General features: G+C 36.5%; 1 protein-coding gene across 50 annotated transcripts in view; it reads right to left on the bottom strand.

The window, feature by feature from the left end:
• Positions 1-16,927, bottom strand: part of EPB41L3 (erythrocyte membrane protein band 4.1 like 3) — a 254,915-nt gene that overhangs the window by 37,782 nt on the left and 200,206 nt on the right. For all 50 annotated transcript variants that reach the window (XR_013525734.1, XM_078347791.1, XM_078347793.1 and 47 more), the window contains 5 exons: positions 15,115-15,219; positions 13,835-13,877; positions 7,989-8,064; positions 4,190-4,408; positions 3,738-3,825 (listed from right to left, as the gene is read on the bottom strand). Coding sequence is in view for 49 of the 50 variants with exons in the window: in XM_078347791.1 (XP_078203917.1) it covers positions 3,738-3,825; positions 4,190-4,408; positions 7,989-8,064; positions 13,835-13,877; positions 15,115-15,219 (531 nt within the window). In the remaining variant the exon portion in view is untranslated. The remainder of the gene's footprint in view (positions 1-3,737; positions 3,826-4,189; positions 4,409-7,988; positions 8,065-13,834; positions 13,878-15,114; positions 15,220-16,927) is intronic.

The following is a 16,927-nucleotide window of genomic DNA, read 5'->3' as shown; positions in this document are numbered from 1 at the left end:
CTCTGCAGGAGTGGAAATATTTGATGGCAGGATATTACAATATAATAAAATTTGAGGAGAACTCAAAGACTGGAAACTGCCCACCGTTTATCTAGGACTTTAATTTGAAAGAGTGATTTAAAGAGCTATAACCAGATGCTGACACGCAGCTGGTATTACTGATCCTTTAGAACCAGCCAATTTGTCTGCACCATCACTCAGAGGTGACAACCCCACACCATCAGCAGAGCACAGACATGAGAAAGGACCCGGAATAACTGCTCTTGGACTCACTTTCTTTTTGGTAACTACAGAACATGATTTTAGGAAGTGTACTTTCAACCTACTGAGGGAATGGACATTCAAAACCTTTTCCACTATCAGATAACAATAAAACTTTTAATAACAATTTTAAATAACCTGTTAGTTCTTTGAATTTTAAGAAAATAGTAGCTTCCTTCATGAGGAAGATGAAGAAGGCTCTGGTGCCTCCTCTTTTTGTCCCCTCCAAAACATACTTCTCTGTGTCCCCAAATCAATCTGTTATCTCTAGTACACCCTTAGCAAATGGCATGGAAATAAACTACCACTTGTCTTCCTTCTCCTGGAGATGAAAGCTGATTGAGAGCAGGAGCTCTGTTTCTTTGTAATCTCATGGCCAGCACACTGCCTACCTTGCATGCATTAGCCATTACGTTTGTTGAAAGAAAGATGAATGAAAAATGAAAATGGCAGAAACAACTGCAGTGTTAAATTGGACGGAAGTCTCCATTTCATTAACTGCATGGCAACAAAAACTATACTTTTCTTCTCAAATTTTCTGCCACAGCCCACAGTATTAAGATTAGTTTGAGATTTTTTTTTTTTTTTTTGAGACAGGGTCTCCCTCTTTGCCCAAGCTGGAGCATAGTGGTGACATCTTGGCTCAGTGCAACCTCCACCTCTAGGGGCTCAAGTGACCCTCCTGCCTCAGTCTCCCAAGTAGCTGGAACCACAGGCATGTACCGCCACACTTGGCTTTTTTTTGTAGAGATTGGCTACTGCTACATTACACAGGCTGGTCTCGAACTCCTGGGCTTAAGCAATCCACCTGTCTCAGAGTGCTAGGATTACAGGTGTGAGCCACTTTGCTGGGTCTGAGAAATATTTGGTTTTAAAAGTTATGACAACAGTATTTCTTGAGGACATGTGCATTTCACTGTCAATAAATACATGTGTACTCCCTTTTGCAAGGAGCACTGGGGTGGACCTGAATAGTCTCAGTTATCATGAAAATAAAGGGGCATACGATTTCTTTAAGTCAACATCACTGTTCGAACTTTGCCATCCTTCAGTATCTCCTGCTCTGTAGGATATCCTATATGGACTTATATCTACATTTCCGAATCTTACATAAAATGAATGACTCTGACAAAGCCTATCTAGAGGCACATTAAGTGACAAACGAACAAAGACCGATGCACAAGGAAAAAAACAAAGCATTTAGAATAGGTTTTTCAAAACATGGGACCTCTGTCTAAAGTGGGTATTTATTCTTCATACAAGATTCCAGCTCGGAATTTTTAAATGGATTATAAAGCTCAGAGTCTTCCACACCATCAGCAGAAGCGAGGCATCTCGCTCATAACCGGAAATTAGCTCTAATTTGTTTCAGTAAATTTCCTTCTTCAAATGATGGAGTGTGACTGCATGGGAAAATGGAGTCTATAACTGAATTATCTGTTATTATTAATATTCAGATAAATTCCTATAATGCTGCATTTGCACTTCCTTCTCTTTCTTTTTAATTGGCATAATTTCAAATCACATTATCAAATGAAAAGGCAGCTATCTATGTTAATTCTATGGCCATAGCAACGTTAAGTGATTTTATTTTTACTGATAGAAACATTGACACGTCCTAAGGCGCACTTCCTGAAATGTACACTCTAATCGTTATTTATTTATTTTCTGGGCAGTCAGTGAATCGAAGTACTCAAAAATAGCTTCAGATTCAGTCAGATTCTCAGGCGCCCTTCATTTCCTTCGTTTCCTTATCTTTTAGCCCCTTAGGGGAGAACACTAAGAGAAATTTTAAAATCTTCATGTCTGCTCTTATTTTTATTTTGAAATTCTCACTCTATCTTGTATCTGGCATACAATAGAAAACATCTTTGTTATCTGAGTGCGAAATAAGTGAAAAAGTGTAATAATGAACCGGCAAGTAAACAGAGCTACACCTGTTGTAATTACATACAAATGTCAAAGAGCTTGACATTCAACATACCAGCACATCCCTGGTGTGAGCCTCTGCCAAGACACAGAGATTTTGCTAGCGCTCGGGCCTTGGAGAGCTCATTTTGCCCAATGTGTGGAGTGATCGGAAGCAAAACCAATCAAACACGCATAGATTCAAGGGCCAAATCCCTGTGGATTAATCTTGCTTTCCAAATGCTAACCAAAGTGCAGCCCAACTTCCAGTATTAACAGAACCTATAGGTCACAGACCTCCCTCCCATGGGTCCACAGGGGTGCTGAGGTGTTTGCTTGAACAGAGCCAGCTGAAATTCTCTTCATTTCCGGGCCCTAAGCCTGACTGTACAAGACTCATTTGCCTGGAAACCTGTAACTACACGTTTTGTGAGTCTCAGACCATAAAACTGGTAATTAACTCTGTCCATCAAGGTCAAACACACATCCCTAAATAGGAACAATGTCCTGTTGGACCTAATCAGAAAAAATGACCTCTGACCTTTAACATTGACCTTTTTAACACTGCTAATGTATCAGAATCCAAACCTATGATCCTAACAAATTTTATATGTTGTGCTAATAAAAGTTTTCACAAAAGCTTCCCCGTATTTCCATAGGACTTTTATTCTGGGCTGTTTAAAAAGACTAGTAGTCCTACATTCATTCTATCACTGCTGAAAAGTACAGAAATTCCAGAATAAGCATGACAGGGAGTCAAAGCTGCTCTGCGCATTTTCACAACAGTAACCCCATACCATCTCAATCCAAATTCTTCCTTCCCAAGACTCTGTTTTCAAGATACATCTTTAACATTTCATCAGGTCGATACACCTTTAACATTTTATCAGTCACCAGTCACAGAGGCAAACCTTAGTGTGGGTGAAATTTAAAACAACAATCTTAGTACAGAGTTCTGATTATTTGTCGGAGTACCTAAACTTTGGGGGTAGACTTCTTAAATTCTATATGAATTTACTGACTGCCTGGTATGTGTCCAGGTAGGGCTACAGACAGTATGTGTGGTATGTGTCCAGGTAGGACCCACAACAGATGTCACACTTGAGTCTTGGACAATAGGCTAAGTTTAGACACACAGGAAAGAGGAGGACAATCCAGAGATGGACATAGAGAAAGGGCAGAAACGGAGTCTGATGGGAGCGAAGGGCATGTGAAAGCACAGAGTGGGGAATAGGACAGTGATGGGGAAACAGGGTGAACGAAGAGCTTATTATGTCACAGTAGGTTTCTAACTGTATCAAAAGGCAATCACAGGCTTTGCCTATCACAGGCTCTCAGAAGGCTGAGCCCAGGAGTAATGCAAGTTTGAGCCACAAAGAGCAAACCCTTTGGTAAATATCAGAAAGCTACATTTGCTGTATCGTGGAATAGGGCTTAAAAGACAAACAGATTTGAATTCTCAAAGGTTTCATTCACATTAGCTGAAGTAAAAACCACCAATTTACAGTAAGAACAACACTGAGTTAAATAACATTAAATAGAAAGTCTAGAGTTGAAAAAATGCATACCTTAGCATGATGTAAATCTACCCCATACATGGACAATTTTTTGGCATTTTCCAAGAAATGCATCTCTGCTTCTGCTGGCGTCATCCCTCTGATGAGAAGAAAAATATATTACAATGATGCTTTTCCCTTCCCTGGTAGGCTGCAAAATTTCCCACTTTGCTCCATGCTATATCATGAGAAGCAGTTCCCCTCACCCATGGAGGCATCAGAAGATACATGAGAAAAGAATAACAAGAAAAAGGGCTTTGCAAGAAAGCACTACAAATGAATGCCTGAATGCTCTCAGTGAAAGCTTACCCATCTCAGAACTTGACTGTGCATGGACCCACGCTCTGCTCAAGTCTCACCGTTATTGGACTAAAATTAGTACTGGGAAGAGGTGGGTTGTGTGCAGAGCACTCACCCATCAAGGTACAACTTAAATGAACACACTCAGGGCTTCTGCCTCTAACCTGTGGCTCTTGTGCAGCTCGATCACTTTGTCTTCCAGTTCTTTCGTGTGGTTTGGTGCAAAGCGGAACTCACTAATATAATCGCTCCCACATTCGTCTGGGTCGTAGTCTCCGAGTTCTGACTGGACAGTGTAGGAGCCCAGCAAGGCCAGGGTAACAAAGGAGCAGGGCAGCCTTCCGGACACAATGTCATCTCGCAACTGCAAGCAGAGGTAGTACCTTCCAGGAACCAAAAGCACAACACAACGAAGGCCAGCATGAGGATACAGGAAAAGGAGATCGCTTGGTAAAAACTGTGGTAAGTAATTTCTCCCTGTAGAACAACCTCTCTAAGATACATTTTCTAGCATCTGTATATTTTGATATTTACTTCATACATATTTGTTCTAGATAGAAGGGAAGAATACTTGGTAACAAAAGATGGTACTTAAAGGCATCTAGAAGCAAGGCAATGTTCTTAATAAAATGGGGTTTATTAATAAAGCACAGTCTAAAAGAAATGTAAAGACATATTCTTCTAACATCTTTTAAAATAACTTTTAAAATCAAGTGAACAGTCCCCAAGGTAGTTCCTGAAATCCTTGGGTAGGGGAATAATGTAAAAATGATGCTTTTTAAATATAGTTATGTGCCACAAAACTATGTTGCAGTCAATGGTGAACCACATACACACACACACACACACACACACACACACACACACACACACACGATGGTAGTCCCATGAGATTATAACGGAGCTAAAAAATTCCTATTGCCTAGTGACATCACAGCTATCTTAATGTCATAACATAATACATTTGTGGTGGAGCTGGTGTAAACAAACATACTCATATAAAAGACTAGCACATGCAGTCATGTGCAAAACTGAATACTTGATAAAAATAACAAGTGATTATGTACTAGTTTATGTATTCACTACGCTATACTTTTTATAGAGTTTACTCCTCCTACTTGTAAAAAACGAAAAGTTAACTGTAAAACAGCCTCTGGCAGGAGCTTCACAAGGTATCAGAAGAAGGGATTGTTATCCTAGAGAGGACAGATTCCCATGTGTTACTGTCCCTGAAGACCTTCCAGTGGTACAGGATGTGGAAGTGGAGACAGTGATACTGACAATCTTGACCCTGTGTAGGCCTAGGCTAATATGTGCTTATGTCTTAAGTTTTTAAAGAAAGAACTTTAAAGTAAAAACAAATTATAAATTTTAAAAATGGAAGAAAATGTACAGAATAAGGATATAAAGAAAGAAAATATTTTTATGCACCTGTACAATGTGTGTTTTAAGTGAAGTGTTACTACAAGAGGCAAACGTTTAAAAAATTTAAAAGTTTAAAAAGTAAAAAGGTTAATTTTTACTTTAAATTTTTACTTAAATTACTTCAATTTTACTTTAAAAACTACTTTTAAAAAGTAAGCTAAGGTTAATTTATTATTGAAGAAAGACATTTTTTAAACTAAGTTGAAAGTAGCCCAAGTGTACACAGTGTTATCATACACTACTGTGGTCTTTATAAACACTGTACACTTAGGCTATATGAGTGTACCACTAAAAACAATCTTTTGTATGGTATTTTTTGTATGTTTTCTATATTTTGATATACAAATACTTACCATTCTATAATAATTTCCCACAGTATTCAGTACAGTCACATGCTGTACAGGTTTGTAGCCTAGGAGCAACGGGCTTTGTCATAGAACGTAGATGAACAGTAGGCTCTACCATTTAGCTTTGTGCAAGTCCACTCTGGGATGTTCACATAACAATAAGATCATCTAAAGACACATTTCTCAGAATGTATCTTCATTGTTAAGTGACATGACTGTAATTATTAGGCCCCAATTAGCCTTACAGAAGTCTCATTTTGATATTAAGATGACAGGTCTTCCTATATGAGCAAAATAGATTTCAGGTAACTCAACAGCTATGTCATTATAAACTTTGCTCTCAATTTCCTGCATTCCTAATTAGGTAATCTCTTTATAATAACACAATTTCTTCTGTTTTCAGTGCTCATTTTAAAAATTCAGGTAGCTTCTTAAAATCTATCTAAGATATAAAGAATTGCTATCCTAAAATTTGAGAATCTTGTCACCATAGTTTTAAACTGGAGAAATTAACATTTTCCATATAATTTTGCCATATCATAAAAATATGCTGATTTGTCTTCTCCGTTATTTTGCTTTTAAGGCTTACAGATAAATTACTAACTGCCAAACACCTCAAGGTAAGTGTTAACACTGATGAGTTTTAAGAATCCGGATCACAGCCTAGAATATGAATAGAACAAAGCACACCTGCTATGTTTTAGATAAGAAATGAATTGTTCATCTATGGAAGCAGAGGACTATGATCAAGTCTTAAGGTCCCCTCTAGTTACGATTTTAGGCTGGTGACATAAGTAAATTCCATGTAATTCAGACAGAAAAAAATCTTTAAACATTTAACAGGCTCTACAAATATTACGAGTCAATAGAAATCATGCACTACAGTTTCAAGTCCAGGTATATATATGGGCTCTATAACCACAAATTAGCCAAAATAAAATTAGTTGCTTCAATAGCAACTAAAAAGTATCTTTAAATAAGAAATTATATAAATTTTATCTGATTTATTGCAAATATTAAAAAATTCTCTGGAACTAATTTTTAATCTTCTCTTAATATGTCTGGTGAAATTATTTTTAACTGTAGCAAGTGATTGAAGCTATTTTGAGTAATTTCTCTTTTCTGTAAAGCCCCCCATAAAGAATGCAAAGCTTACACAGAAAATTCTACACATACGGCACAAAATTGCTTTGACTGGTTATAAACTTACTACCAAGCTAAGCAAGAGAGTAGGGGTTCTAAGGTGAATGTAGAGAAGCCTAGAAGGTCAGAGCACACCAGGAAAAATGAACTGAGTGTCTGTGTCCCTTCCGCTCCAAATCCGTATGTTCGAATCCTACCCTCAAGGTGATGAAATCATAAGGTGGGGGGTCTCTGGAAAGCTATTAGGGTGGAGCCCTCATGAATGGGATTAGTGCCCTTATAAAAAAGGCTGGAGAGAGACTCCATCACCCTTTCACCACATGAGGACACAGTAAGAAGTCACATCCTGCAACCTGGAAGCACATCCTCACCAGAACCTTACCTGCGGGCACCCTGATCTCAAATTCCCAGTCTCCAGAACAGTGAGAAATAAGTTTCTATTGTTTATTAACCACCCAGTTTGTGGTATTTTGTTAGAGCAGCCCAGACTAAGAAATCCAGAACAGCTTTATAATGAGATCCTTTTTCACACTCAATTCAGTTACCAAACTGAAATATTTTTATGTTCGATTCCTTTCTTAACATCTTCTTTCTAGAAAACAATCATTTTCCTTTACACAAGACCTAGAAAGTAAACATTCAAATTTATGTGCGTATGTGTTGGTTATATAAAAAGCATAAGCATCCAAGGACATTTTTACTCTAAGTATTAAAGCAGAAAAACTAAGAAGTGCTGTATCGTATAAGGCTAAATCCCATCCAATTTGACTATGGTGGGTGGATGATAGTATCTCAATTCTGCATGTTTTCCCACCAGGGTCAGGCAGAGGGAATATCAGCCTGGCACCAAAGATTCAACTGTGAAAATACAGGATTGGCAAATCTTCTCATCAGATGTTTAGTCTCATTCATTTGCCTTTTATTTGCCATTTGAGCGTGGTTGATTGTAAGGCTACCACAGATGTAAGCACACTGCTCTCTGGAGCATTTAAGAGAAGCACAACTCTCCCAATAATGCTTGTCTTTTGCACAGCCAACTTTCAAATACCTGGTGATATCTTCAGATAGCTGGGCAGGGTCTGGTGGATAGAATTTCACATTAAAAGAAAAGTGCCAAGCACCACCTGCGAGAATGGGAAAAAATTAGAGTAAAACCTCAAGAAAATCTTATGATTCCAATTGATAGCCAGAACTGCCTTAACTCCAAACATTAACACCCAGGCAACTTTTGATCATTAATGGAAAATTGGGAAACCTTGGTGATATGAAATATATAGATAAGTCTAAAACCTCACCTAATTTCTAATCTTCTCCCCAATCAAATCCTTTATTGGGACTTTTAACTAGCTAGGAAACTGATCAAACTTCCCACCTCTTTCAGAATCAAAGGTCAGCACTTGGAAGAGGGAAAAAACATGAATGATACGAATAATCTTCAATCAGGGAAATCTGGAAGTGGCTGGATTTATTGCTGCGAATTTCTGGATAGCTCACAGACCAACACTACAAACATAATTCCCATTTTCTTTGTCCTTTCTGCTTTGTTATTGTAGGTCAAATCCAATTATAGTAAATGAAAAGGGAATATTAAACATAGATTTATTTTATGAGAAGAGTTTGTTGCAGTGGACAATGTTCTAGTAAGTGGGCTGCTCTGTGGGCGGTTGAAAATTCTTTTCTTGCTCAGGAAAACTTTTGCTGAAATAGGTACTTGAATGTATTTATTGTACATTGCCAAATTTTGCACCTGTACCTCCTTAGCCTGAGTCTTAGCCGGATCCTCTTTATGCTTTGCCATCTTTATCCTGTGGCCTTTACTCAAGGCCTCTCCAGAACTGAAAAGGGTCAACCAGGAGTCAGCTCACGACTATCTACTCTCTGGATTGTAAACAGGTATCTTTGAAACATTATGAAGCCTTAACTAAGCTCCACATCTCATTAATACTATCTCTAATTATATATGGTTTATCAATATAAATGTAGAAAACACCCTTTTCTTTTTTTCTACATTTACTATGTGATCATTATTTTAATTTGTATTCACTCTGTTCTGGCTTTTATTTATTTATTTATTTATTTATTTATTTATTTATTTATTTATTTATTTATTTGAGACGGAGTTTCGCTCTTGTTACCCAGGCTGGAGTGCAATGGTGCAATCTCGGCTCACTGCAACCTCCGCCTCCTGGGTTCAGGCAATTCTCCTGCCTCAGCCTCCTGAGTAGCTGGGATTAGAGGCACGTGCCACCATGCCCAGCTAATTTTTTGTATTTTTAGTAGAGACGGGGTTTCACCATGTTGACCAGTATAGTCTCGATCTCTTGACCTTGTGATCCACCCGCCTCGGCCTCCCAAAGTGCTGGGATTACAGGCTTGAGCCACCGTGCCCGGCCTGTTCTGGCTTTTAAATGCAGCAATTTACCAAAGTCTGGGTACTCCTCCTCTCTGGGGCTGTTTATATTTTTTCCCTCTACCCAAGAAGGACACTAAAAGTGCCAGAGCCTAGATACTGCTTGTATTTTGAATGGTTTACTGAAAAATTCCTCCCAGTCCCCCAGCTTCCACTCTGGAGGTCTTTCATTCATGCCTCACCCAGTGGCCACTGACTTGCCTTTACTCTAGGATTCTGATTCTGTGACTTCACAGTCTGCCCCTTTTGCTTCTAATAGTCTCCTAAGACTTCCAAATCTCCCTGTCTCTCAATTGAATGACTTCTGGACACTGCATTGCTCCATGAGCCTTTCCCGAACATTCAGAAGGCACAGTACTGTATTTCCTCGCTCCTTTCTCTGCACTGCTCACCTGCATCGGAGCAATACTTAGCTTCATCATCAGTTTCTTACACTTTGTCACAAATGGCATAAATCCATGTATTAGTTAGTTTATTGTTGACACTATCGTTGACATCACATTTAAGATTGCACATGGCAGGGACTCTACCTGAGGTGCTCTATAAAGGATTTAGTATAGGACTAGGCATTATTGGGGGCTTAATATCATTTTTAAACCACTCAAAATATATCTGTCAGGCAAATATATTTTAGTGACTGTTTTTCCCACTGTTCTCAAAAAAGTCCTTTTGTTTTTCCAAAAATAGTCTGATTTGGTTTTATTTTCTTATTGATTCCTACTCATTTCCTATTAAAATAGATCCCCTCAATGCTTGCCAATGGTAAGGTTCATAATGAGTGCTGGCTTTCTGCCAAGAAAGTGAAATGAAAACTAATGGATTAGTTATGGGAAATGGATTTATTACTCTTTTATAATTTTGGTTCACTTCAAAGCAGGCCTTGAATCCAATGAATAGTTTAGCAATGTAATTAAACAATCTTATAATAAATGTCCAAGTTAGACACTAACAAGTAATAAAAATATAGGAAAGACATTTAATGCAAAAATCCTCATTCTAGGAAAGCAAGTTTCAAACTACAGTGAGTCGAAGAAATACCTGAGGTACCTGTTAAAAATGCCAATTCCCAGACTCCACCCCAGGGATTTTCATTCCAGAGATTTCGAATACGGCTTCGAAATTTATGGCTTAAATAAGCTCCCTTATGGTTCTAATAATAAAAATGGGCTTTGGAAGCACACTTTGAAAAATCACTACTACGAAGGAATCCACTTCCCTAAAATACATCTTTCAGGACAGTATTTTGAAACAATGGGAAAGTGTACAGATACTATAATACAATCTACATGCCAATTAAGAAAAAAAGAGTCCAGTTAAATGAGGCATAAAACTGGAAATTAATGAGAGAGGGAGATTAAAGCTCAAGTATATATCCCCATAAAGAATGTGACAAAAACAAATCCACTGAGAAGGAAGTGCTTATGCAATAAACAAGCTTGCAACTCTATATTTGCTCAAATGAGGGCCCTAGTTAGAAAGAGGAAATGGAACAGCTTGAAGACATTAACATGAATACTTCTATAATGCTGATGTGGAATTTTAAGTTACAGATTTACGATAAATAGAAAATAGCAGCACTCACGATAGTTCATTCTTATGATAAATTTGTAATGTTAGTCTTTGATGCCAGCCAAATCTTAAAATTTCTAATATACTGCATTTATACATAAAAGTATGATATATGCCCTATATCACAAAATTACTATATCATGAACATACTTAAAATCACAAAATATAGTGTATTTAGAAATTTAAAGATTTCCAGCATGCATAAAAGATTCCTGGAATAAGAATTTTTCCTATAAAAACTCTTCAGTTTCAGAATTTTCTGGGTTTTTTTTTTTTTTTTCTTTAGAAGCAGGGTCTCACTCTGACACCCACACTAGAGTACAGTGGCACAATCATAGCTTACTGCAGCCTTAAACTCCTAGGCTCAAGTATCCAGCCCTCTTAGTCTCCTCAGTAGTGACTAACTACAGGCATGTGTCTCTGAGCTCAGCTAACTAAAACAATTAAAAAAAAAAAAAATAGAGACAGGGTCTCCCTATGTTGCCCAGGCTGGTCTTGAACTTCTGGTCCCAAGTGATCCTCCTGTCTTAGCCTCCCAAAGCACTGGAATTAGAGGCATGGAGTTTTAGAATTTTCTTCTTATCATAAAGTTGGACTTAAAATATTTGTTAGCTTGGTTTCCATTTTCTTAAAGGTCTCATTCTAAAGGAACCCTGTGAGCCCACAGCAGAAAAAGCATGGAAACATCCTTTTATCATTTATATTTTGGAAGAGGAGGTAATGGTACAGTAATTACATTAGATGTGGTAATACTTCTCTGTCTCGGTTGAATGTAAATTTTGTGGCAAGGGGGTATTTTAGTGGATGGGAAAGAACAAAGAATACAGATAAAAATATCAAATCCCATTTTTAAGGAAATTCCAATTTTCCTTGTCTCCTTTATCTGCAAGACTGTCAGTTTTCTTCATGGCAAAGTCATATATACTGCCTAATCTGCATGATGAAAAAAATCCTTTAAATCTCTTGTTTTGATTGTCTTGTCCCTTTACTTTCTTCTCTTTGAAAGGATGGTAGAAGACAGTATAAATGGGAAGTTAAAGAAAAAATGAATTCTATTAATAAGAAAAAAGAAAATTAGACAATTTATACAGCCTTTCTTGTCATGGTATTATGACTTATCCTTGAACATTTTATATATTTTCAAAGTGCTCTGCAATTATTCATCAGCCCAGTATTCCATCAATTAGATGAATATGAGAGCTTTATGCACACAAAATGTTATGATATATATTCAGCATGTCTGCTTTAATAACTAATAATCCTTAGAAAAATATTTATCTTACATTTTTTCTTAGGATTCCTCAGAACAAAAAATAAGTAGTGTTTTCACCTATTTATCACAACTACAGCTATCCCTGGTTTCCATCTCAATTAACGATTTCTATTAACCTAATCTGTTATCAAGTTTCTGGTTAGTGGATATATATAATTTCCCTCAAATATATGGTAAAGATGTCTAAATTGTACAAATAATCAGCTGACTCTCTTATATCTAGAATATGGTTATATTTTTGTCTTTCTGGAATATTATCATATTAAACCATTTCAAACTGCTCACTACTAATTATGTTTTATTAGTACTTGGGGTATTATTTTGATAGCTCAGGACTTTCAAAGGCACTAAGAAGTATTTGCTTGCTCTTTTAATAGTAAACTACTGAGAACTTACTTACTGAAGTGGGAATGATGTTCTTATCAATAAAATGCTCTTAAATGTATCCTTTAAATAGCATTAGTTATTCAGAAAAATTTAGACTTTATTGACAAAAAATACGAATAAAATGTAGTTATTTTAAATTATAAAGAGCATCCACGTTAGTGGCAAAAATAAGAACTACAGCAAGGGTAAAAAATTGTAAAAGCTCCTCTTTCTCAACCCCTACTTTCACTGAATGATACTTCTGGAGTAATTACTATTAAAATCTTCCTGCCTTCCAAAAGTCTTCCATGCATCTATACAGACATAATTTTTTAAAAAACAAATGTGATTATGCCATAGATAATATTCCACAAACTGATTTTCACTAAGGAGCACTAAGACATATTTATATGGCTATTCCATGATTGACTTAATAATTTCTTTATACATGGATAATCAAGTTGCTTCTAGTTTTCTGCAACTGGAAATAGTATTAATTATAATGAACCTTCATTTTCTATACAAATGCACATTTTCCTCCTTAATACACATGCTGAATAAATTTCCACAAGTGAAATTAAGGGTCAAAGAGTAAGTATAGCTTAAATTTTAGTAAATACTGACAAATTGCCCTCTGAATGGATTGAACCAACTTATTCTACCAATTGGGTAAATAAGTGATAGAGTTTATTATTAAACTTTAATTATTTGTTAATCTGAAAAATGATGTATCATTTTAATTTGCATTAAATCATTACTAAAATTTAGCAACTTGTTTAATATTTATTAGCTACTTGTATTTCAAATTTGTGAGTTGCTCCTGCAATTGTTTGGTCCATTAAATTATGTTTTTAAAATTGCCTTTAGGGGACTAAGAAACGTTGTTACCAGACAGTAAACTTTAGTTTGACTTGATTCAAGTCAGAGCTATGAAATGATTATGACTTTTATGTAGCCTTTCATACTTTTGTGACTGATGGAACATTAATAATTCAGTTTGGAACTTTTAAATGGTTAATTGCCAATTCAAACATCAGTTGATTACATCATATACTTGACATCTACTCACAGGCAGAGGAACAGGTCAAGTATCATGTTCCTTTTAAATCCCAAGTTGTGACAATTATAAAATGAGTACTATCTGAACTGCCAGATCAAATGTGAGACAAGAAAAGTTTGTAGTCATACTAGCCATTTAGGTATGGTCTACCAATTCAGACAACTCGCTCTCTGAAAACCTTCACATTTCCATAAAAAGTAATCCAAAAGAACTTACTTCGAACCTGTTTTTTTATTTCCTTAGCAGGGTCCAACCAATTCTGAAAAGGAAACGACATTTTGAATTTGAATCAGAGTAGAATAAAAATGACTTAATGTTGATTAGGTACAGACTCGCCCCATATGCAGTGAGGAGCCAGTGGTCCTAGGATGGCTTCCCTCGTTGTGGTCCTTCCCCCATAACTGGTGTCCCTCTGCCAAGCCCTCCAAGGGCCCAGGTACTGGTCTAATGAGAAAATGCACATGTGTGCAGTTTGGACCTGACAAAGTCTTTTTCTTTTATAACCATTGCCTTCATAGATTCAAGGTAGCACAGAAACAGAGAAGAAAAGGCAGAAGATTCTCTATGTAAACAAGTTACTAGGATAAATTAAAAATATATGTAACTGGGTACACTGATATCCTAGCCATTTAGTTCCACATTAGAGACCTCTGCAATGAAAGATTCTTAGGCATCTACCTAGGAAACTTCCCTAACAAATGAACACTTGCTTGTGATTTGTGATTTTCCTCACCTGGTAAAATCAGATGTTTAATAATAAAGTTATGCATTGTTTGGCAATTTCAGGAGGTATTAAGTATGACTTATGGCACAATACCAAAATGGGTAATCTATGAGCAGAATTTCTAACTCAGCTTCTCATATCAGTGCAATGGAAATGATTTCCTTTTCTGTATTTCTCAGGTAGTTGTGAGGATTAAGGAGATATAGCCCTGAACAGAGTCTACAGAGGTATTGCATAAAACATCTACTAAACACATTAGACAAGTGTCAGGTCAGTGTACAATCCACCTCATATTCTGATTCAGAAACAATATGAAAGCATAAAATGATGAATGAAAAATAGGGCAGCACCAATAATAAACTGTCCTGATAGTTTTGGGGTTACAACCGTAATAGCTTCATAGAATTTTGGGATATGAACATGATTTTTGCATAAATATCAATTGATTTTCATTGGTTCAAATAATCTACTGAAATACATTACCCCATCGAAAAGGCACCACACTAAAATGATTTCTAGAAACCACAAATAACTCAAGCATGAAAAACTAGAGTTCATTTACTGTTACCAGAATATTCAAGATTAAGGGAAGCTGCCAGTGATCTCCTTTATCAAGAAATAGATGATTAACAGCATTTACAGACTCAAAGTAGAAAATGTGGGAGTACGAAGGGAGGTGAAGAAAGTGATCCACCCACTCAGTTTCATTTCATTTTCCAGCAGAAATGAGCAGTTCAAGTCATCTTATTTTGCACTGATTTTGATCACTCACCTTCTGGTTTTCAGCATCTCGATACGTAAGCCCAAAGTAGTCTTTCTCTAGCAAGTTCAAGTGTTCACATACTTTATCAAACAGCACTTGTCCTCTGGAGCGTTTCTACAGGAAACAGAACAGAAAAGCAAGTCAACACACAAAGAAAGTTCTCCCAATCGCCATAGATAAATCCATGGAATATTTAAAACATTGCATGGTGTTGTGACTTCAGTGAGTAACCAACGAGTGTGACCACATTGTCATCTCATGTTTAAGTGGAAAAAGGGCTAAAAAAATGGGGGGGGGGGTTCAACCTACAAAAGCCCACCCACCCCTACAAATAAACAAAAACAAAGTATCAAGATGTACGTACTTAGTATACAGGTGACCAGTGGGTGATTTCTAAATAGAAGCAACTGAGGAAAATAATGTGATGCTTGGAAGCCTAAATATGTGAAATAGAAAAATCTTGTCTGTGAAAGAATATATATCAAACCAACAAAAGCCATACTGTAGAGTGCCCTAACTCAATTCTCTATATCAGGGGTCCTCCACCCCTGGGCTGTGGACGGGTACTGGTCCATGGTCTGTTAGGAACAGGGCTGCACAGCAGGAGGTGAGTGGCAGGCCAGCGAGCATTACCTCCTGAGCTCCACTTCATTTCACATAAGTGGCAGAGTTTGATTCTCATAGGAGCAAGAACCCTATTGTGAACTGTGCATGCGAGGGATCTAGGTTGCATGCTCCTAATGAGAATCTAATGCCTGATGATCTGAGGTGGATCAGTTTCATCCCAAAACCATCCTCCACCCCAGTCCATGGAAAAAAATTGTCTTCCATGAAACTGGTCCCCGATGCCAAAAAAGTTGGGGACCATAGCTCTCTGTGATAAAATTGTGAGTTTGAGAAGAATTAACTCTGCTCCTTTGTCTTAGGCAGACTCTCACTTAGACTTTCTATCCCAAATCCTTACATAGACATTCTAAGGACCACTTTCTAAAAATCCATTAAACAAATTTCATTATTTTTGTTTTTTCTTTTGTCACAAATTTCAGTTTTGAACAGTTTAATTTTCTCTTAAATTTTTTGAGAGCAAATCCTTATTCAACATAACAAAACATTAAGAATACTTATTATATATAAATACAAAATAAAGATATACGAGCTATATTTCTGACCATCAAGCAGGCATCTGGAGGAAAAATAAGTTAGTCATTTGGAAAACAATTCATCAGCTTAATTTACTGTGATGTATCATTTTTTAATCTAATCCTTCAAAGGCCTTTAAACATAGTCATGAGGTCTGTGACGAATTAACTGGCAACAAATAAACTAAACCAGTTTTTTGTTTGTATGCTACTGACATTTTACATCTAATACATTAAGCATATTTGTCTTTAAGATTTAATATAATAGCAATGAGAAATATGAAATTGATCAACTATGTTTATGCCAAAATAATAAGCATTCAAAAGACCTGTAAGTGGTGTGTTGTGTTACTGTGCAGCTGTAATTATGCTGAAAGCAATTACTCAGTCCCCTCAAGCATGACTATTTAGGAGAAAAGGCAAATTTATGATAGAAAAGTAAGGCCTAAATTGTAGCTAGCTAAATAATCGATGATGTATTTGGAAAAAACAGTTCCATAAAGTATTATGAAAATAAATTACTTGTTAGCAAAACTACATAACATTGCTCATCGGCTATAAATAAATATTACAACAATGGAGTATCTGCTTGCTGGCTTAAATCATTTATTTATAAATAACAGCATATTATTTCTGAATAATGCTTTAAAAATTATTAAGTTTTTATAAAAATTGGTTCTTCT

The sequence above is a fragment of the Callithrix jacchus genome, chromosome 13, assembly GCF_049354715.1.
Source record: "Callithrix jacchus isolate 240 chromosome 13, calJac240_pri, whole genome shotgun sequence".
In the NCBI taxonomy this organism is placed as follows: Eukaryota; Metazoa; Chordata; class Mammalia; order Primates; family Cebidae; genus Callithrix; species Callithrix jacchus.
Note: the sequence above shows the minus strand (reverse complement) of the source record. Positions and strands in the feature narration are given on the sequence as shown.